The sequence below is a fragment of the Archocentrus centrarchus genome, chromosome 10 (assembly GCF_007364275.1).
Source record: "Archocentrus centrarchus isolate MPI-CPG fArcCen1 chromosome 10, fArcCen1, whole genome shotgun sequence".
Taxonomy (NCBI): domain Eukaryota; kingdom Metazoa; phylum Chordata; class Actinopteri; order Cichliformes; family Cichlidae; genus Archocentrus; species Archocentrus centrarchus.
The window spans coordinates 18,233,703-18,256,735 of NC_044355.1; the positions used below are offsets into that span (position 1 = coordinate 18,233,703).

At 42.0% G+C, this 23,033-nt stretch overlaps 1 protein-coding gene across 1 annotated transcript in view; it reads left to right on the forward strand.

Annotated features, from left to right (window-relative positions):
- The window catches only part of LOC115787112 (A disintegrin and metalloproteinase with thrombospondin motifs 2-like), a 131,385-nt gene that overhangs the window by 80,466 nt on the left and 27,886 nt on the right, over positions 1-23,033 (forward strand). The window contains 1 exon segment of the mRNA XM_030739685.1: positions 19,804-20,009. Within this exon segment, the coding sequence (XP_030595545.1) occupies positions 19,804-20,009 (206 nt within the window).

A 23,033-nucleotide genomic window follows, 5' to 3' on the forward strand; every position in this document is an offset into this window, starting at 1 on the left:
GCAACCAATATATTTCAAAAGCTGTAACTTAACTTGAAGGTGAACGTTTTTCACAGCTTATGTCCCGCTTGGTGAGTAGTTTGCGAGTGTTTGCTGACATGTTGGCATCTTGCAAACTACTGGTGACAGCGGCAACTTCTAGCAACCACTCACCAAATGCTTGCTTAATATACACTTTTCCCTAGCAACTGTTGGTTACCAGGAAGTTGTTGTCTAGGCTTGTGTGACTGGGAGTTTAGTAGTTGATTTCATAGTGACCAGTAGTTGCCAGATTGTCACAGGCTGGTATCGAGGCCCGTCTCTGGCCTAACATGTCTATACATAAATTTTGCAGTAGGCATTGTATCATTGCTACATTTGTTAAGGTGTCCATATTCAATTTTTTTTCCAAAAAACTATATTTCAACTTCATCTGATCCTGCAGATCTTTTGCAGTCATGTTGGGTTTTAACCTTTCATTCTGCCAGAATCACAGTTTTATCTGAAAAATTTCTTGGTCTTCTAGATTTTGCCTTGATTTCCACAGCTCCACTTACTGCTTTTTAAAACTGTGGATGATAGAATATGCCAGCTGGAAGAACTTTGATACCTTCTTTGTAGCATTTCTCTGCTCTAGTTTCATTAGCTGACTCCAAATGACATGTTGACTCTCTTACAAACCCTAACGAGTGAATCAAGGCTTCTGACAAGTGCATGAAATTTTGTGACATATCAAGGGGAAGGGGACACAAACCTTTTTCATATGCCAAATTACTGTGACTTTTTACCGTAACTGATAAATTCCAATTCCAAATCAATTCCATAACAAATCCACAAAGCACACTTACACGCACACAAAATATCCAAAGCAAAATGTGAGGGTCACGTTAAAACAATTTTCCCTATCAATATCCCATCTGACATAGCGAGGAGCCACTAGTGGGGGTCACAGGCAGCGGAGTGAAAGGTGATTGCTGTATTTAAACGAATGGAAATATTAATAAGCAGCCAATTAAATAGGGCAGCCAGAGTGTCCCAGGAATCCAGAGCAGGCATAGCAACAGCTCTAATAAGATGATTTCCATCAGCCAGAGCCAGAACACGCAGGTAACGACAGCCAGGGCCAGAGCGTCCTGGTGGGTTGGGTGTTAAAGTCTGACTGTGCCTTGGGGGGGGGAGGTTTAGGGTTGTGGGTGGGGCTGGGGCTGGTGTGAGAAGGAGTCAGTCAAGTGGGAGAAGGGAAGGGGAAGAAGGAGAAAAGAGACAAGAAGAAAAGCAGGATACTAAAATGATTGTTTCCATGGATTGTCGAGATAACGCCCCGTGTGTGAGTGAGTGATTGAAAAAAGGGGGAACGGTGATCCTTTGAATCTAGAACCACATTTAGCTGACCTGTTACGCATTACAACCTTAACAAACAAGATTACCTTCTCCTTTTTGTTGTGTAGCTCTTTCTTTACATCTCCCCCTTGTCTAAATACAGCTCAGTGTAATTCATCAGGAAAAGAAATGTGAATTTTGTAGGTGTTTGGAACACTTGAACACACAGGCACACACACACACAACACCACCCACACACACACACAAACTAGAGGGTATAAGGCACTTTGCACACACTCACTAGCCAAGGCTTTAGTATGGCACCTTTTTCATCCAGAAATGCCATGCCTGTAGTTTGTAGTTTCTCTTAAACAAGCACATCACAAGCAAACAATAAATTTTCATTTAATTAGTGAATACTTCTTGGGATGCTTTTTATTTGACAACTGTGCCACTGTAATTCCCTGCTCATCATTCCTAAAGGACACACAGCTCATAGTGTCATACTCTCCTTTCTATCTGCAGCCTCACTTCTCTTCCTTTTCATGGCTAGCCCTTGCTATTCTTAGCAGAGGATAGCTCTCCTTACAACCCACTGGATACTGATGTCTACGCTTGCTTTCCTTTGCCCTACTATGTGTGTGCGGGTGTGTGACTCAGTGTGTTGTCTGGTACTAAGCTACTTAAGCCAGCTGCATCGCACACGACTCATGCAGGGCTTAACTGAGCGAATGCTAAGGGTGTGTGAGTGTTTCTATGTCTTTGCATGTGCAAATTGTATTTATTTGTCTGTGTGTGTGTGTTGGGTGTGTGTTGTGTGTGTCACGTTGCCATGGTTAAATTCTTTCCTTGTGGATATACACGTCCTCCTCTTATATCTCCCGGCGCCCACCATCCACACTTATGTTTTTTTTGGTCCCTTGCAAACATAAGCAACCACGCTGACATAATACAATGGATTTATCATCGTACATTAACCTTTAACATCCCTGGTGTTATGTAATTCAATAATATTTAATTACCTCAGTAATGCAATGTCAGTGATCATTTTGGAGTCATTCACAGTATAATATGCCAGTGACAGGCAAAAAATCTTGGCTCACGCACTGTGAGTAGCACACTTCCATGTGTATACACACCACACACACACACACTCAGTGTTAATTTGCTTGAGTAAGTCAGCACTGCAGCTATTATTAATGAGAGAGAATCAGGTCATAATATTTAAGCAGTGTCACTGGGGCCATTGCCATGCGAGTGTGTGGGGTCTGTTTTTGTGTGTGTGTGGTGTGTGTGTGTCTGTGTGTGTGTGTGTGTGTGGTGTGTGTGTGTGTGTGTGTGTGTGTGTGTGTGTGTGTGTGTGTGTGTGTGTGTGTCCACATATAGAAGAGGGCAGTGGGACTATAAAGCAATTTCCTCAGGCAGGGTAGTGAGACCCACCCCATTACAATAGTATAGACTTAGATGGAGACATATTACAGCCTTAAACAGAGACGGAGAGAAAGAGAGGAGCAGAGGAATCTGATTTTGCTCCTTGTCCTTTAGTTCTTATCCTCTCCTATCCCTGTCCCATCTCCTTCAGTTGTTTCTGTTCTGTGGAGGATAAAGAGGCTCAAATGGGAAACAGCAGATATCTCATTACATCACACTGGATAGGACTAGGCCTGGGAGCTTCCTTTGTGTGTTGTGTGTGTGTGTGTGTGTGTGTGTGTGTGCTGCCATTGTGAATCCTTCTAAATGAACACTGTTGGGGATTGCGACTCTTTGCATGGTGTCACACTGGGTATGCTCTGGTAACAAAGCACACACACATAGAGAGAAAATCACACATTTTCTTAAACCCACAGGCAAGCGTGGGGTGAAAGGGTGAAAGTTTGAATGGCTGAAGAAAGCACTTCAGCATAAAAACTGTAAATAATCACATTAGCTTTATCATTTGTTCTCTTTCCTGCTCTCATCCCCACAGTGTCTTTCTGTGTCTAGGATTAGTGGGTATTACTTGCTCTACTGAGCGAGGAGAATGAAACAGGTCTTACTGCCAGTTCCTAGATTGGGAGGACAGGGAGAGTTAGTGTGTGTGTGTGTGTGTGTGTGTGTGCATGTGTGTGTGTGTGTGTGTGTGTGTGTGTGTGTGTGTGTGTGTGTGTGTGTGTATCTGTATAATAACCTCTCATTACTTAATCAAGCTGGAGAACGCACAGCAGCTGAGCAGCTTCTGTACATCTGCCAGTGTGTTTGCATGAATAGTGCCAAGTTTTGTTTTGTTTTGTTTTTTTTGTTTGTTTGTTTGTTTGTTTTTATTGGGGGTGAGGGTTGCATTTAATTACTGTTAACATATTGATTGAAAGGTAATTAGTGAATCTGAATCTTGAAACCCTTATGATATGGTGTGGTGTGTGTGTGTGTGTGTGTGTGTGTGTGTGTGTGTGTGTGTGTGTGTGTGTGTGTGTGTGTGTGTGTGTGTGTGTCTGATTTTACAGCTAATCTTTTCAAATTAATAATGTGCAAACTAAAGTGTAAATTCCTCACCAAATGCTCTCTTTTTTTTGTTCTCTTGGCTCAAGCTGATCTTACCATGCCACAGCCTGGCAGGGGCATTCAGGGACAGGGCTATGCTGGCTTTATAACAATAGCAAAGCTAGATGATCATTGTGAAATGGGATGCAGCACAGTAGTGTTTAGCTTGGAGAGCTTGTATTTTATTAAAAATAAAATTCGATCAACTGCCCAGCCCAGAGGATACGTCATTTTGAAATCCTAACCGTACAAATATTACAGACTCTAGAATCAGTTTTGAAATTTAGCCCCAGCTTTCACACTGTTTGTCTGACAGATTTTGACAAAACTTCATGGAAACACTGCACATGGTACCATCCCAGCTCAAATTGATTATTCAAAGCCTGTGCATCAAACTCAAATAATAAATAAATCATTGTTTCATCATAATAACACTCTGACATGTTACATTACACTTTCAATCACACAACTTCTCATTTAAAATTTTAGTCAGCCAAGAGATAAAATATATTAAATTTAGACTGTACCCCATAGTGGTCGATGACAGCGATGCTGCGGTGAGGTGTAGAACTTTTTCTGTCGGTAAGTGCTACTGTTTTTGCTGCTGTTAGCCTCGGTTAGCTAGCCTTAGTGAAACTGTTTTTTGAAGTGGCTGTAACATTACTGGACTGAATAAACTGTCATATGATGTTGAGAATGTAATCAAACTGTTTATCAGAGGGAAAGTGTGACTTTTAGGACACTCAACTCTACATTGGCTGGCACTGCTGAAATCTTATAACTAGGGGTGGGACTCGATTAAAAAAAATTAATCTAATTCATTAGGAGCTTTGTAATTAATTAATCGAAATTAACGTGTTAAAGTCCCACCCCTACTTATAACCAGCTGATATACAACCTGTTAGCTAGCGCTTGTCAGCTGTCCAGAGACAGGAGGGTCTGTTTAATCTTCTGACAATAAGTAATTGTGAAAATATCGGGAATAAATAAACAACACATAAACATTTTCATTCACGTTGCTAGAGCCCTGACTTCAGTTCAGAAGATGAGTATGTGACTAGAGACCAGCTACATACTTAATATGCAAAGGCAGTGGAGAACTGAAGTCGTGGGCATTCGTGTGCCATGGAGGGACAATTAAATTCGTCATCACGATCGAGATATGAAGCATTATACCTATGCTTTATCAGCTGAGAAGGGGTCCCCTTGACCAAAGAAGCAAAAAGAGACAAGCCTTAAAACACCATTAGTCAAAAGGGGGATGTCTTTCTCAGTCACTGTATCCAAAGATGGTAGGGGAACACGGCGGCTTCCACAAACCATTTACCTGCACACACCATTTTCTTTGAATTTCTATCCAGATTCAGATTTTTTTCCAGTGCAGCTCTAATCTTTTTGTAAAAGTGATTCGATGGGGAAAATTGAATGCCCACCTTTACAGTGCCTTATCTTTTGTATTGATGGCAGTACCCAAAGTACATTTTTGCTTGATGAGCATCACCATTTTTTTTCTTCCCCATGAAACTTTTTTCCTTCATTAAACCTTTTAACTTGTTGCTCCAGGGAAGCACAAGACACCCCATAAGGCCCTGATGGTGACCTTAGTATTTAAGCCTTGATTTTGGAGGAAAGCATTTGAGGATCTAAGGCTCATATGGAGCCAACATATCTGCTATGTAGAATGAAGCCAAACCACAATGTGCTTTAAAAGTGATGAGTAAAGTTTTTAAAATCAATTCTAAAGCATACGGGGAGCCAGTGGAGATGAGCCAGGATCGGAGTAATATGATACCGTCTGCTAATACCAGAAAGAAGCCGAGCTGGAGACAAGAGTGACCAGAAAGAAGAGAGTTGGAGTAATCTAGTTCAGGGAACACAAAATCATTTCGTTTAATTTTTTGCAACTGATTTTTATTTGGGGCAGCACGGTGGTGCAGTGGTTAGCACTGCTGCCTCACAGTTTGAATACCATCTGGAAGGCCTGGGTTCGATTCCACCTTGGCCCAGGCCTCTCCCTCTCTCTGTGTGGAGTTTGCATGTTCTCCCCGTGCTTGCGTGGGTTTCCTCCGGTACTCCGGTTTCCTCCCACATTCCAAAGACATACACTTACTGGGGTTAGGTTAATTGGCTAATCTAAATTGCCCATAGGTGTGACTGAGTGCGTGAATGTGAGTGTGAAAGGTTGTCTGTCACTCCGTGTTGGCCCTGCAACAGGCTGGCGACCTGTTCGGGGTGTACCCTACCTCTCGCCCTGTGACAGCTGGGATAGGCTCCAGCCCCCCCGCGACCCTTAACGGGATGTGTGGAAGCGAATGGATAGATGGATGGATTTTTATTTGAAAGACGCGTGAACTTCTCTGATTGTTAAGTTAGAGCTATGTTGAACCACACCCCCAAGTTTTTGGCAGCTTGCATCATGTTAGTACGTAAGGGACCCAGGTTTGGATGATCGAACCATAAGTATTTAGCTGAAGAATATGTGCTACTGTATACAGTTGCTGATATCACTCAGACAGTCAGACAGAGCACCTAGGGTTATAGTGTCCTACCTCTCGGTTTGGAAACCAGTGTTAAAATGATTACAAATTTTACTTCTGCAAATCCTGCATGCATGAAATACTCCTAACACAGCTGTATCTAGCGGGTGTCAGTATTTCAGTGCTGTAAAGGGCACACAGAGATAAATGACACATTGGGCATATTGAACTAATGTGCTCACATGCATAATCAAGTTTGGTCAGTTTGATAAGTAGATTCAGAGAGAAGAAATAACTCATCTGAAAATTTAAAAACTTTGTCATGCTCCCATTAGGTGCACTCCAGAATGTTCCCTTATTGGCCATCAGCCTGTGTGTACAGTGATTCGATTACCTGGGAGATTCATTAGGACAGAGAGACAGGGGAGGCCGTGCTGGTAGCTTCCCTATCCTCCCTGCTTGAGTATAGAGTTACATTTGCACGGAAGAAGTTGCACTGATTAGTCAGCCTGGAGGCTTGGAGGGTTGTAGTCTCACCCAGTGCCACTGTGTATGGCCTGCTTTCCCCCCAGTGCAATCTTTGCATTAAGATCATATCTACTTTGGTTTCCAAACAAAGCAACGATAATCTGGACATTGATATGGGAAGCCTTTGTGAGGGTTTTCCAGGAAAGAAGGAAGCTGTTTGTCAATCAACAGAATGCACACAGATAGACTGGTAAAAAGCTTCATACTCACACACAGGCTGTACTGACATTCACCAGGGGCCTAAGGATGGGCATGTTTGTGTGTTTTTGCAGGAATCTTTTGAAGCTTCTCCCTGCTTGAATTTTAAACCTTTTTTTTTTTTTTTCTTTTTTCTGTGTTGTCAATATTTCTGCAGAAAATCTGCTTCATTGGCCATGTGTTTGTTTGATAGACATGCACGGTTCTGTCCAGCAGAGATAGTCGGAGGGTGGGATCTTCGCAAAAAAAAGAATAAAATAAATAAATAAAAATTTAAAAAAATTATATATGTATATATATATATATCTCTCTCTCTCTCTCTCTCTCTCTATATATATATATATATATCTCTCTCTCTATATATATATATATATATATAGAGAGAGAGAGAGAGAGAGAGAGACGGATATGTGCATCAGTTCTATCAAAATAAACCTCCGTTATGGAGCTCTGTTGAGTAAAATTCTTTATTATGTTTTATCAGCTTCTCTTGCAGCGCTGCTCCCTGTATGGAGCCCGCTTTGTTAGATGATGAATGGTTCTTTTAATTGTTTCTAATTGATATCTGCTCTGAAAGACTTTGTTATGAAACACCGCCAATTTAGTAACACCGATACACTGTAGAGCCTTATTAATTCTCTCCCGTCTGGCTCGAGCCTTGTGCAATTGAAAAGAACTCCGTCTGTGTGGTTGCATTGCAGGCCCACTAGGCAGTAATATTTCTTGGTGGAAGACCGTGTCCATTTTTAAATGCCAAAAGACTTTTTTTTCGTGTGTTCACCTCTTTATGTCCAAGTCTTTGGTGCATTCAAGGGCTCCATTTTTAATTCTTCAAAACATTACAATGTCATTTGTGTTGATTTACTACTCTGTTTAGGGAGCTGGCTTAGAGATGTCTATAGCCATCTTACAGTGTGGCAAATGTGGATTTTTTTTTATCATTTATGATGAGGATATATTGGATGATAAATCCTCATTCAGCTGCCCCGTGGCAGGCATGTGGATTCGGCTCTGCTGGTGAGCTGCTCGTAGAGAACATTTGCATACATATTGTCTCACACCTTTAGATAGACTTTCCTTTTCTCTCACCCATTTTCACTCTACATCTAACCTTTCGAAAGCACTTCCAAAGGTACATTTAATGAATAAATGAGGGAATTAAGGAAACAGGAGAGAAAAAGAATGCAAAGGGAAGAGGAAGGTAGAGGAAACACTCAGGGGTGGTTGTCAGTCAGCAGGCCTAATGACACCTGTAACCTGTTTGGTCATTTGGCTTTTATGGAGGCCAATCACACACGTGAGCTGCTGCATTAGTATTTGTTTACTGTTTCCACACACTTTCCCTGTGGGTGTTCACTGCTCCAACCCGCGATTGCCTCGTCAAATCACTGGGTGTGAACACAACGCTTGGATCTGCTTCTGTAGCAATGAAAACTGACAATAAAATGGATAGAAACTGAGTGGGACAGAGGGCTATAGAGAGACAGAGATAATCTCAGAGAGGTATTATCTATAGCCTAAAGGGACAAATACATAGCACATTACACACACCTTGTTTGACATTTTGCCATGTGTGCTTTGTCCATTTATTTTGTAGCATGTCATGAGCTCCGTGTGTGCAGCGTACAGACAGCAGTGTGTTTGCTTTTCAGCAGCCTGTTTTAGAAAACTTTTACAAACCAGTTGACTTCACAAGCTGCCAAAGGTGCTAAATGGTGCTAATTAACTAAATGAAAAGACTACACACTAACATAGAACTGCAGACAAATGAGCGAATGATGTAAAGTGCCTTAAATAAATGTGTCTATTTAAAGAAAATACAGAAAAAGGAACAGAACTGTAACTTCTTAATCTGTGGCTCTGGACAGCATGTGTATCAGCCATGCTGCCTTCTATTGTTGCCCTTTAAATCAAATCAAGACCCGAGTGTTGGAAGGTTCTTTTGGACAACCAGAGCAGACAGTTTATCACTGATAAATATTTGTGCTTATGGAAGCATTTGCAACTGCTGACTTAAGACATGAATTTATGTTAAAGATGACAATACAGTGATACAGGACAATACCTACACTCGCTGGGCACACCTTGTTAGTACTTGATTGGACACTTTTGCCTTCAGATCTGCTGTAATTCTTCATGGCATAGATTTGACAAAGTGCTGGAAACATTACTCAGAGATTTTGGTCCATACTGACATGATAGCATCACACAGTTGCTGCATTTTTGTTGGCTGCACACCCATTATGCAAATCCCAAAAGTGCACTATTGGTTTGAGATTTTGGTGACTGTGGAGGCCATCTGAGTGCGGTGAACTTGTGTTATGTATGGCATGTTCAAGAAACCAGTTTGAGAGGATTTGAGCTTTGTGACATGATGAGACATCAGAAGATGGGCACACTGTGGCGGTAAAGGGATGGACATGGTCACACCAAAACTTTGGTTGGCTGTGGTGTTTAAATGATGCTTAATTGGCGCTAAGAGACCCAAAAAGTGCCAAGAAAATATCCCCCACACCATTACACTACCACCAGCAGCCTGAATCATTGACACAAGGGAAGATGGGTCCATGCTTTTGTGTTATTTGTGCCAAATTATGCCCCTAGTATCTGAATGTTGCAGCAGAAACCAAGATTCATCAGACCAGTTTCCTGTCCTTAGCTGACAGGAGTGGCACCCAGTGTGGTCTTGTGCTGCTCTATCCCATCTGCTTCGAGGTTCGAAATCATCAACAAGGCAGAGCACGCTTTGATTGGATATTTTCTCTTCTTCGGATCTGTAAACCCTAAAGATGGCTGTGTGGGAAAATCCCAGCAGTTCGTGAAATATTCAGACCAGTCCTTCTGGCACCAACAACCATATCACATTCAAAGTCACTTAAAACACCTTTCTTCCCCATTCTGATGCTCAGTTTGGACTTCAGTAGACCATGTCTACATGTCTAAATGCATTAAACTGCTGATTGGCTGATTAGATATTTTCATTAACAAGCACTTGAACAGGTGTATCTAATGAGGTGGCTGCTGAGTTTAGATCAGACATGGTGGTGATAGAATGCACCCAGACTTCGGAAACAGGTTATGATTGCAACCTAAGCTTTTATATTTGGTTTGCCATCTTGAAAATTTTGCACCTACTTCTACTACTAGAATCTACTAGAACTGCTCTGGTTAACAATTTATCCAGCCAGACTTGTCCTCTTAATAGTTATTGGCCCATTTCCATCCAGCTCCATTGATACCGTATCCTCTTCCCTTTCCTTTTTATTTTCTTGTCACTCTTGTCATTCCTTTAGCAATTTTATCTTTCTTCTGCCACCTCCTCTCCACTCCCCCCTCTCCATCCATCCCTTCAGTGCTCAGGTTGACAGATGCTTGCCTGGCTGTCCTTTCATAAGTGGTGCTGTGTGTCTCAGGTGGCCGGTGCTGGCTGTTCTTTGAGTACTTCAAAGCCAGGACAGGACAAGGCAGGACACTGCATGGGACAATGGATGAGGGAGCAAGAAAACAATCCACTGAAAGCCTTGATGAGTGCAATTTAGAATATGAAAGCAGGCAGAGGTGAGAGGAAAGTAAAGGAAAAACAACAGCAGAAGTGAAAGACAAAGCACACAGACTGCAGATGCGGAAAACTTAGCCTTCAGTAACTTTGCTTATTTACACTTGCACCCAATGGTAATTATGACCCAGCTCTGCAGCTTCTCACAGTTCTTAACTCACTGTTTTGGTTTTTAAGCCCACAATTTCACTGTTTTGCTGCCTCTCGCCACTTTCCTCGGCATTGTTTTTCAGCCACAGCAGGCAGCTGTTTTTAGCAAGAAAGCTTTGATAAAGCTGCTTTACACTAGCTGCCCAAACAGCAGAAGGACAAAGTTAGCGACTTGCTGGTGTTTATATTTGAGCAGATTCTTCAAATGAATGCCTGTGCTGCTATGTGTAAATGGGCCACTGTTCCTTAAATTTACACATTTTGAGGTGTTAAAATATCAGTCTTCTGTTTACAGCTTGTTAAACTGCCCACAAATGACCAATATACCAATTATTATAACTGGACAAATATATTTTTCAAAAATGATTTGATTCATACCATTTTAAATTGCACTGAACCTTTTGTTCTATGAGCTGTTACAGCCACTCGATACATTTAAACAGATTAAAAGAATTTAGCACTTACAATTAATATTTGAGGTTTATAAAGCGGATATATGAGCAAATAGGGTGATAGGCAAAGGAGAGCTGCAGCCGTCCAGCAGGAAACACCCTCCTGCTGGTTTGAAATGCTGCTGAGATTTATTGCTACTCTGTTAGATGGACCTTGCACTTCGCTGTCAGTCGCTGTCTCTCTTTGTCTTCTTGATGCACACCCTGCTTCCCAGTAAGACTGATCTATAGCTCTACACCTTTTCAGGCAGTGACGCGAGATAAAACAATAATAAGAGATGAAGTTGAACAACTGGTCTTCCAGTGCTGTCATCTACATGCTGGCGCTGTTGTGTGTTTATCTTTGCTGCCCTGCGGTGGCTGTAGTTGTTTTCCTCCTTTTTTTGATTTCATAAGAGACCTTTATAAATGTCCTGTGACTGATATAGGCAGACACAGAGAAGGACAGGCAGACAGACACTCAGACAGGTCAGTTTCAGACTGCAGGAGACCTGTGGTAAGCCCTATATAAGCTTGGCTTTACTGTCTTATTGAACACTAAAGCTCTCCAGTTTACATTGAGCTCCGTGGATCCAATCACAGAGCGAAGAGAAAGAGTTTGGGGACATGATTTATCTTTGCCAGCAATATTTCTTCAGTGGATGACAATGATTGCATTAATGTGTTTTGAGATCTGTTTGTAATGTTTACATGGGCTGCTCTTCTTTGCTGTAATTATGGACATCCTTGCGGCTTAAGACGTCGCCATTCAAGTATTTGGCTCATTTGTGACAGACTGAACAGACCTGACAGTGAAGTCTGTCAGGTTCAAACCTCAGTAGCTTATTTCATTTGGAGGCTCTGCTTTATGAATGTGTAGGTGCTGCATACATTATAGAGTTTATGAAGGAAAGGCTCAGCTCCACTAATGAAACCATGGTACAGCAGGACACGGGGGGGATCGGCGTGCACCGCAGCACCTCCCAGGCAGCCGACAGCCCTGTGTGCTTCTGACAGACAGACGGTTATGTAAGAAGGGAGAGCTAAAGGTTGCCTTGTCTCCTGAACCACCAGAAATCCACACAGACATACCGAGCACCAGCGAATATAGGTAGCCCGCTCACCTGCTGATAATAAAAGCTTCTTCATGCAGTAATAAAAACAAAAAAAAAAAAATTGGTCTTTCACTTCACTTCAGGGAACACGGATAGATCTAATTCAACAGACTGAATATTATGGATATTTGGATGTGGAAATCGCAGCCAAGGCTCGACCACTCAAAACATCTAATCAGCATCATAGAAATTCCCGGTTGAAAATAAACAGCCCTAACCTAAAGCAGTTATTAATTATTAGGCCAAGTTCAGCACTTGATGTATGAATAATTATTATGATCTTCAGGGAACTGTCCATGTAAAATTAGATTGCTGATTGCCAACCTAAATAATTAACAGCAGTGTAATTATGGGGACCGTAGTTCACTGTGTGCTCCTCACTCTCTAGCATTTGCAGCTGTCATATGGCAGCTTAGGTATAATGAGCATTCAGTATAGGGACATTGTTTGGGACAGCATGACATGTTGCTACCTGCCCAGATGCTAGCAGCAGTATTAACAGTCCACTGTCCAAACTATTCATCACCTTGACAACCCATAAAGCTGTCAGTGGGGAGACAAAATATTTGTGCCCTGAGCTATGCGACCAAGACGTGTCTGTAAGCAAATTAGTTGACGTGTGTGGATGTCTGTGCCTCCCTCTGGACAAACAGCCTTGAACTCAGGTAAGGACTAATGAGTTTAGCATCTCCCCTTGTGCTGTTTGCTACTCATAAATAAGCACTGCGTTTGAAAAGTAGCTAAAACATATATTAAGGCACGCCTGAGCGACAAACTGTTTGTGGAGACAGAGCCACAATGCAACAAATTTTCATGTTGTTAGTATAATGCTCGCTTCTGTGTTTAATACAAGCACTTCTTCACTTTAAGAACTGAGACGAAGCAGCAAATCTATCAAAAGAGTTCTCTTCAAAATAATCAGGCTTCCTAAAGCCAGGGCTCTCCTCCTCCAGGACTCCCCATACCTAATAAATGAATGGGAGTGGATTTAAGTCACATAATCTTGTGTAATTTAGCAGCCATAAACACTTAACACCAACCTTATTTTCTTTAAAGTCATGAAAGTCTTTAAAGACTGTAAGACTATACTTAGGGGAAATTTAAAAGAACTAGGAAGGAAAAAGTGCTTGTGGCTGTTCCGAATGGACACACACGATAATTGTTTAAACACCAGGATGGCAGCTCCTACTTTCAAGCACTCTCTCCACAAACAGATTTATACTGGTTCACAGTTTTGTGATTAAAAACTGTTTGCAAAAACAAATGATAAAGAAGAGAGACAGATGATGCGTTCCATTTGCCTCCGAAGCTGGATGTCGGAGCTGGGAGTGGCGTCACTCCCAATTTGAGTGCATTTCAGTAGTAAAGTCAGAAAACTAGGATTTGTTTTCCTCCTTAGCAAGGTAGAGCCATTCATGCATCACTGGCGATACAGCACAAAGCTTGTTTTTTTTTTTTAACTCTTATAAACACAGTCACAGCACATTCATGGAGGGAGCATGGTCAGTGCTCTGTGTGTGGCTTATTTAGCAAGTCACAAATGCACAACAGTAGTAGTACAGACTGCAAGATTTACAGTTTTACTAATGTTTAGATGCGCTGGTGCCAACTTGGATTGTTAAGTCAGGGTTGGTTGGGCTGCTTCGACTTTCCGAAGGGGGATAGTCCAGTTGAAAATTCCGACTGGGAACTCGGAAATTCTGACTTCAAATGGAACGCACTAAGACAATACGCTCGTGCTCAGGCCTGAGAAAGTGTTGGTTTCAGCATGTTTGGGAATTGTGGCACAGCCTCTCCACGTTATAGTCGTGAAACATACATAGCATGCAGTATAATCCAAATATACTCTTGCTCTCGCTCACTCACTGTCTCTCTCATGCACACCTATCTTTATGCTGGCCAGAATGACCGTTATAGCAGAGTGATGCGCCACACCCAGCTGCCAAACAGTCAGTTTAAACCAAAGGCCGCTGCTCTGTAGTAAAATGTGGCTTGCCCTGAATTATCATCATCATTCTCACCCTCTCTTGTTGTGGCTTGTAGTCTCCCCTGGATCTCTGGCCCCCACCAACACACACCCCCTACTCCCCACCCCAGCCCTGGGCAATGGGCACCTAGACATTCTTGACATTTTGCAAAGGTTGAAAGACAAAGAACCTTTGTCTCCTAATAAGGCCACGGTCTATACCCACCTGAATAAAAACACTGGGAGTGCAAGAGCTGTGTGTGTGTGTGTGTGTGTGTGTGTGTGTGCGTGTGTGTGTGTGTGTGTGTGTGTGTGTGTGTGGGGGGGGGGGGGGGGGGGTTGTTAGGGCTCAGAGTGACACTGAAAAGAAAGGACAGTAAAATCAGCTCCTGTAAATAGGTTGATAATGTTAACTGTTTGGTTTCAGAGGCTAATGTAAGCTGTGAGAAATGCAGCAGTGCACCCCGATGCTTTGCCCACAGTCACACAGACAGACTCAGACAGGTTGTTGCTCTTGAAGAGAGCGAAATTCTCCATCACTGCAGGAACTTGAAGCGGAACTCACAGCACCCAAGGTCCTTCTGGTCTCATCTCTCTCTCTCTCTCTCATCCATCACACCCCCTCAGCTCTACGTCTCACCTCTCTTACCACCTCCCTCAGTCTCTCCTGCAGTTTATTCCTCCACGCTTTTCTCTGAAAAACTTGTTCCTGAACAGCTGAAGCAAGAGAAAAAACAATATTTAGTGTTCCAGCAAGAGTAAGCAAGGACAGAAGTGGGATGAAACATAGGTTTAAAAAGTCAGCCCTGTTTGGTTTAGTCATTTATTGTTTACCACTCTGCTTTTGTCACTTTGAGTTATTTCTCCCATCTTCCTTACAGTTCCGTACAGTTGTGGCCCTGCGTTACGCAACATCGCTGCATTGTTACATTCACTGGTTTCAAGGTACTGCAATTTCGCGGCGACACAGGACTAAAAGTGAAAACACAATACTTTTTTTTTTTTCTCTCTTTATTTATTTATTTTTTTAACATTACATAAGCAAAAGGTAAAAATATCTGGACCTGTCTTTAGAAGCAGATGGTGTGGTTGTGACATCAGCCTCGTTAAAGGCAGCTGTAACTAGGAAGAGCCAAGGGTTGTTGTGAAGTACACCGCCTTAAGTTCAGCTTCCTCCACTAACAAGGAGAAGAAATGCTCAGCATCTGTGTGAAACGCGCTATGAAACAGAAAAAAAGTATGTGTTGGAAAAAAAAAAAAATCTTTACATTTTTTTCTGGATAATGCTGCCTGTCTTTGCCCCCATCTCCTGTTTTTTTTCTGTTTCTCTGCTTGTATTCTGTCACTCACTGGAATGTGGGCAGATATGGGATAATAGTCAGACTTTCAGATTAATTCTGTTAGCAACTCAGGAGCCAATGTTAACCACGTGGTTATTGTTTTACCCATGAGCCCGTTGTCTTGGAAACGTTGCATAAGAGGGAGTGGGAAATCAGAATACCCCTTGCTGATTGGGAGACAAGGTGGCAGATCTCTCTTTCTCTCGCTTTGTCTTCCCCGTTTCTCCTTCTTGCATTGTTTTCTTTTTTTCCTCCCTTCAGCACCGCATGTGTCCAAACAGTGGCAATCCAGCTGCCCCCTTGTGACACATGTTGAATCAAGTCCGCATGCAGCGCCTCCAACTAAAGCTCTACGGACGTGGGCACAGGTTTTGTTTTACACTGGGTGCGGTCTAGGGGTCCTCCCACGGGATGCTTTTAGCACCAGACTCTTCATTTCCTGCATTTTGGGGGATTTTATGCACGTTTTTTACTATTTACGCATCAATTTATGATGTACAAGAAAACACACACACACACACACACAAATCAGGCATCAGGTGACAATAATTGCGATATAAAGCAGGCAGACTCTCAGGCATTCTGCACTGCTTTAGATCTTTTTCAGTTTAATATTATCATTGCTGATGCACACAAGCAGGCTTTTCCCTATTTTTTTTTTAAAACTCTGTGGCACCTAATCATATAAGAACGTTAACTGATTTAGAAAATCCCTAAGCTTTAATAACTTATGCTTGTGCCAGCAAGATTTCTGCTCAAAAATATTCTGCAAATGCAAAACATGTCACGCGTGTGTTTTGGGGTGAAACCTACCATAAGATTAGTTAGAAAACTACCAGATGTTAAGGTTTTCGATGGGAGCGACCAGAATGGACAAAATTAGAAATGAGTACATCGGAGGGACAGCTCAGATTGAGCGGTTTGGAGACAAAGTTAGAGCGCCAAGGCTGAGATGGTTTGGACGTGTGCGGGGAAGGGGACTTCAGAGAAGATTCAGGGATGTAGTGAAGGAGGACATGCAGAGGGCTGACAGAGGAGGATGCTAGAGATATCAGCTGCACCCTTTAGGTGACCCCTAAAGGCAGCAGTTGAAGGAAGAAGTTAGCAAACTACCAAACTAAGTAAATGGGAAAATGTAACCTCATGGCTTAGAAATGAACTGTCTTCCTCTTTTTCCCTTCTGGTTTCATCACCCTGCTGGTGTGCACATGGTGCCAGAGGAGAGGAGAAGCTGCAATGCTCTACAGCTGTACAGTGTGTGGCGTGGACACTTACACGTGTCACTGAGTGGTTATATGAGTGCAAAATTCACATTATATTTTTGTTGTAAGAAAAAGCTGCATCCTTTTTGGTAACATTGTAGAGATTTGTAAATGTTTTTCAAAATAAAAGCCCTCTTTTTTTTTCTTCTGTTTTGATTGATGGGAACAACTGCACATGTTTGGAGTATTGATAGAGCTGTATCCCCTGCACCCCCTTTCCAATATCTATGCCTGTGTCTACAGTTAAAAACAGTACTGCTATTACAGTTTCTCGCCCCTGCACCCTAGTTTCAACTAAATTAAAGTGCCTGTTGGCACAATGATTTATTGCCCAATTGGAAATGTTTGTCCACAGAGTGCTCACACACATAAACACCTGTAAACACACTCTCTTACACACACGCGCCACTATTTGAGCTGTGTTATGTGTCATCCTTGGCTGTGGGAGGCCTTGGCTGGAGTCAGTGAGAATAGCGCTTTGTTGAATCCACTGAGACCACATGTATGGCTTGGCCTTCCATGGCTTCCTTATGATCAAGGCCATGCTGTGCCCACATATACGAGGAGGATGAAAGAGAACGGGAGGCTGGGGTTGGGTTGTGCAAAGAAGGGCAGCACGTTAGGGAAGGATGGCCTTGGCTCTGGAGACAGGACAGTTTATCTTCTGTAGCTTCACTGACTCTTTACCTCACTTAAAATGGAGGAAGAAAGATGATCAGATCTGACACTTCAAACTTAATAAAAGCTTTTCTTTTTGGAGTTTATCCAAAAAAGACTCAAAACACAGTGCACAGGCTGACACACCTGTATGTAATTAGTGATCTGAACAAATCAGGGCTGCTGTAGGTTGCATCTTCTTTGATGGCATAACTTTAAATTCAGTTTCTAGTGTGATTTGCATTTTTTTCAAGCATATAGCAAGCCAAGAAAAGAGCAGGGTGGTCAACCCCTTGTGTAAGGGAGCTGCCTTAATCCATGTGTTCAGCAAGCACCATCTGTTCCTTTTCTTCAGATGGGAGTAGAAATATTTGGTTGATTAGGAAAGGATCTGTGAAGGATAGCCGCAACGTTACCGTGAGCTGCAAGGGACACACATGCTTGATTGTATCAACTGGTGTCTTGGAAAGGAAATGGGAGACAGACACACAGATGTCAACATGCAAGTGCTCAGATAAGTACACATGTGCATATGGATGTGAACACGAACCACACACAGACAATAAGCATATTGTGTTTACAACAGTGTAACAAGCAGAAGCACACGTGCCAGCCGAGCAGATTTGAAGGAGTGTGCACACAGTGCTGTGCAAAAGTCTTGACACACCTCGTATTCCCTTATATTTTGCTGCCAAGGAGTCGGACTTTCTTGTAATTTTTTAAAGTGGTCTTGAGCAGTTGTTCACCAGGCTTTATGAAGAACATTGGCTGCTTTTTCACTCATTTTCAGTCTAGTCCTTATACCTGACCATTTTCAGGGGAATTATTTTTTAAAATTGTTTGCTTGTTAAGCAACTTAACACTGACCTGGCCTGCATTTCAGCCACTGGTGTTGGACATCATGAATGCTGAAAAGTACAGTCAGATTTGATCCAGAAAGCCACCTGTTTGGCAAAAGCTTCATTTTTCAGCGCGATTGTGACAGTGATCCCAAACACACTGCCAGTGCAATAAAAGCATACCAGGATAGAAAAACACACAGTGGAACACCATCACTCATGGATTGACCTCCCCAGAGCTTGCCTAAGAGAGTTCAGGCTCTGTTGAAGAATAAAGGTGGTCACAGCAAATATTAACTTTGACTTTCAAACTTGTTAAATTGTACAAACTTTGTTTTTTTTTTCTTATATACTCTATTTCCAGTTATGGTTTTCCCATTTATGTTTCAGTAAATCACTGAAACAGCCATCAACTTCCCATTTTCCAAGCAGTCTATAAAGAAATGAGGGGTGGCTCAAGCATAGTACTGTCCAACAGATATTTTAAGGCAAATATTTGCTTATTAATTAAAGGTCAGTTTTTGAGTCTGTTGACCTTGGAGACTGCACTGGGCCTACACATTTTTGTCAGAAAGCACCACTTTTTTACACTGTTTTCGCTATGCTTTGATATTTTTGTTGAAAAACAAATTAGCAGACCTGTGATCAGATTTTTTTTTTCATCAAATTTGTGTCTTGCATAATAAACCTGGATGTTATGTTTTAGTTTTTGCCTTTTGATATATAATTCCGATTTTCAGTGTATAAAACTGATTCTGTCCAGGTTGCAGTTTATCACAGATTGAACGCATAAAGTACCCTGACCTTGGAGAGTTGTAAAACAGCATTCGTAGATTTCTGCACTAACATTTCTATCAAGAATTTATGACAAACAAAAATGATAGCAATCTCTTTTTTCTTTTTCTTTTTTTTTTTTTTTTAGCTTTCAGGACATTCCTTGTATGGCCTCAAAGGTCTCAGTGATCTAAAAACGCTGACAGGAGTCTTTCTGTACCTGAGAAGCCCTCTAATCTAATTTAAGAAAGACTGATAAAGACATTACATGCATATCTTTCTTCTGAATGGATTAGTAACTTTTGGTGGTATATAAAAGATGGTCATAGCGATACTGACATCACTCACTGGTTTGTGAAGTCCTGTTTTGAAGCTGACAGTTTTGCAAATTGGTAGCCGCTATGTTGATTTTAAAGCCAGAAGTTACCATATCTGGACAAAAACATGGAGCACACCTTATTAATGCTAGTGAGCTTGCTTAGCAAGGCCACGCCAATTGTCACCAATACCTAATTTGTTGTACTATAAATAACATACAAATAAAATGCTAAAAATACACTCAACAGAACTGGAGCATAGGCTTCTTTGAAAGGCTGTTAGTAAAATCAGCCAAACAACAGACGATGATATATGTTAGATATATGTTTGATCAGTTTTCCACAACACTATTCATGTGTGTGTTTTCTGCCTCTAGGTGCAGATCTTGGTGGTCTGATGGAGCTGGAGTCTCTGTACCGTGGTGTGGAGCAGAGCATCAACCACACGCGAGCAGGGCGAGCACGCAGACAGACCTCTGACAGAGCCTACAACATCGAGGTGCTGCTGGGCGTCGACGACTCAGTGGTCCAGTTTCACGGGAAGGAGCATGTCCAGAAGTACCTTCTCACACTTATGAACATTGTAAGTCTGTAGCTAACACAGCGGTAAGCACACTAACATAAACAGACACAGACAGCCGAGTAAATTAATATATCTCAAGTAAAATGATGCATGATTAACGGACATCATCTGAGGTTATTTAAGAGACTGAAATGGGACAGATTTCAAGTCTCACATTAATGTAATCAAATGATACGCAGCTTTCCGGGTGCCCAAAAATGAAATCATCAATGGATAAAATTGTCTCATTTGAGTTGAATAGAAAGTAAGTCACACAGAGGTCAAACAAAACGCATCGCACACACCCACCAACTGAATGGGATTCAATTCCCTTCCTACATGTTCTCATCCAGCAATCAGCCGCGGGTAATCCTGTCTTCTCTATCTGAATATGATGAGATTTCATTTGTGCATGAGTGTGTGTGTGTAAGGTGAACCCTCTGTGCTGAAGGAGCTCCTACATATCGTTTCATCAGGCTTTGTGTCGTCTCATCACTCAGTGTGTGTGTGTGTGTGTGTGTGAGAATAAGAGAGAAATAGGAAGAGAGGGAGAAAGAGAGATGCAAAAACAGCAGGTAGTATGCTCCAGGCCACAACAACACTTAGCACTTACACACCCAGGTGTTGTTACAAGTGTATGTGTATCTGTGTGTACATGTTTATGTGTGTTGGTCTGACACTGAACACACTGCAGACTTTAATCTTTGCAAATTAAACCTGTGGTGAGCGTGCTGTTAGCATGCATTCGTAAGTGTGCGCGCATGTGTGTGCATCTGTTTTCTGCGCGCTCCTGTTTGCTTTTTGTTTTACTGCGACCCACTGCGCAAGGAACCAATCTCCGACTGTTAAGCAGGTGCAACAAATCCTTCCACACCTCTTTGTCTAAGTTCAGCGCTTGAGAAAGAACAAGAGCCGCTGTGCTCTCTGCCTCCCCTTTTAGATATTTGTTAGACAATATAGGAGACGGGAGTGCGCAGCCCTGTCACAGCCCCCCTCTCATCTGTGGGGTAGAGAAAGAGAAACAGAGGGAGAAGGAGTATTTTAAACAGCGCATTCAGAATAAATTACTGACAGCCAGATAAACAGAAATAAATAAATAAGGTTTGCCTCCCACGCGTGGCATCTGGGCGACTTTCTTCTTGAAAGTTTGCTTTGCTCACTTCAGGATGGGTGTGCTCTGTCTGATTCTCTCTCTCCCCCTCTCTCTGTCTTTCTCTATTTTTTTTCTCTCTCAGTCTCCCTCTCACTCTCCCAGGTTCTCAGCAGTGTTGCTCCTTGGATTGTTACTCCTCCCTGACTTGGGTAGTTTATGCCAACAAATCCTCAATGGTGTGAAAAAGAAAAAAACTTTCTCAGTAAAATGGGAGACATACTAGAGATAAAATTAAGAGATATTTTAGAAAATATTTCTTGCCACAAATGCTCTCTAAAGGTAATCACAAGTAGGACTGGTCTTTGAATTATTGTAGTAGTGTAGCTGCTTAATCACAGTAACGTGAATGCTTAGCACTCTAGTTTCAATAAATTCATATTAAGTTAATACATTAATATTAAGTCCATATTTTCTCTATAGTCAACCTAAAACAGAGGCAGAAACTATACAAGCATTAAAACAGAGCTCTTCTCTATGCTCCTAATGTATATTTTCAAACATTCAGTTCACCAATGAAAGGGTATTTTCTGGCAAAAATTGTTGTACAGCCACCTTAAAATGGTAAGCAGGCGTTTAGTGCAGGAGGATATTCTGTAAAATAACAGTGTTTTCAGTATTTATTCTCACTAGATCATTTTTCTTTCTCTGTGCTACTTCTTCTTCTTTAGTTTTTGTCTTTCATTTGTGTCCCCTGCCTGTCTATTTGGATGACTACTGAAGTGAGCTAAGGGTCTAGGTGGACTGTGTGCATCTGTGTGTGTGATGTGTATGCTCGTGTGTTTTTTTTTATATGTGTGAAAATAATCTGTTTAGACTGTCAAATTGTAGGAATTCATCTGGGGGAATTCATCTGAGGCTCACAAACTTTTAATGTGAAGATGGGCTGCATGGCAGTGCAGTGGTTAGCATCGTTGCCTCGCAGCAAGACGGCCTCAGGTTCAAATCCACCATCTGGCTGGGGAGTTTGTGTGTTCTCTTGGAGTACTCTGGCTTCCTCCCACAGTCCAAAGACATGCAGTTAGTGGGGTGATTCTAAATTGGCTATAGGGTGGTCCCCTGTCCCCACCTTTGGTACCTGGGATAGGCCCCAGCCCCCTGTGACCCTTAATTGGATAAGTGGAAGAAAATGGATGCATGATTTAGCATACGCTATCACAAAAACAGGTGAACTTGTACATATGGAGTGATCCCTTACGTACATACTGACACAACACATGCAGTCTGCTTGACACTTGAACCTTTGGCACATTGTAGTGTTTTTCTCACAGACAAGACTGCACAGTCACAGAAATTTGAAGGTCAAGCCTCCTGTTCATCCTGTGATGACAAAATGTACATCAAGCGGACCTTCACTTTCTCACATATGCTAAAACATCAGTGTCCCTGTTCACAAACATGGAACTTCAACGCTTGCTTAATTTCAGCTGCCTACATGTGCAGGAAATCTCTGTATTAAATAATTGATAAGGCCATGTGTTGTGCTACCAAAGCCAAAACGACCCCAAATATAATAAACTTTATTGTGCTATGCAAGATGGGTTTTCTTTAGGTGACGTTTTGCAGACACGTGACCGCAAACCACGTGGCTTTAATTTGTCCGCAATACTGGGTCAAGTGAATATGGCCCCAGGCCTAGAGACTGGTCTGCAACTCTCTGGCAACCATCAGTCTTGCGGGGAAAAGGCTCGTCTTCAAAGTAAAAGTTGTGCCTTTTGCAACATAGTGGCTGCAACACTGAGGCACAACTTTTACTTTGAAGACGAGCCTTCTCTGTTTCCATTTTACATGTTTTTTCCCTAGAAATTAGTGGTTATATCGCTTGATAATGTGCACATCAATACAGACATCCAGTTTTTTTGGGTTGCGCCTTTGAGAAGAGTAAGGGGTAAAAT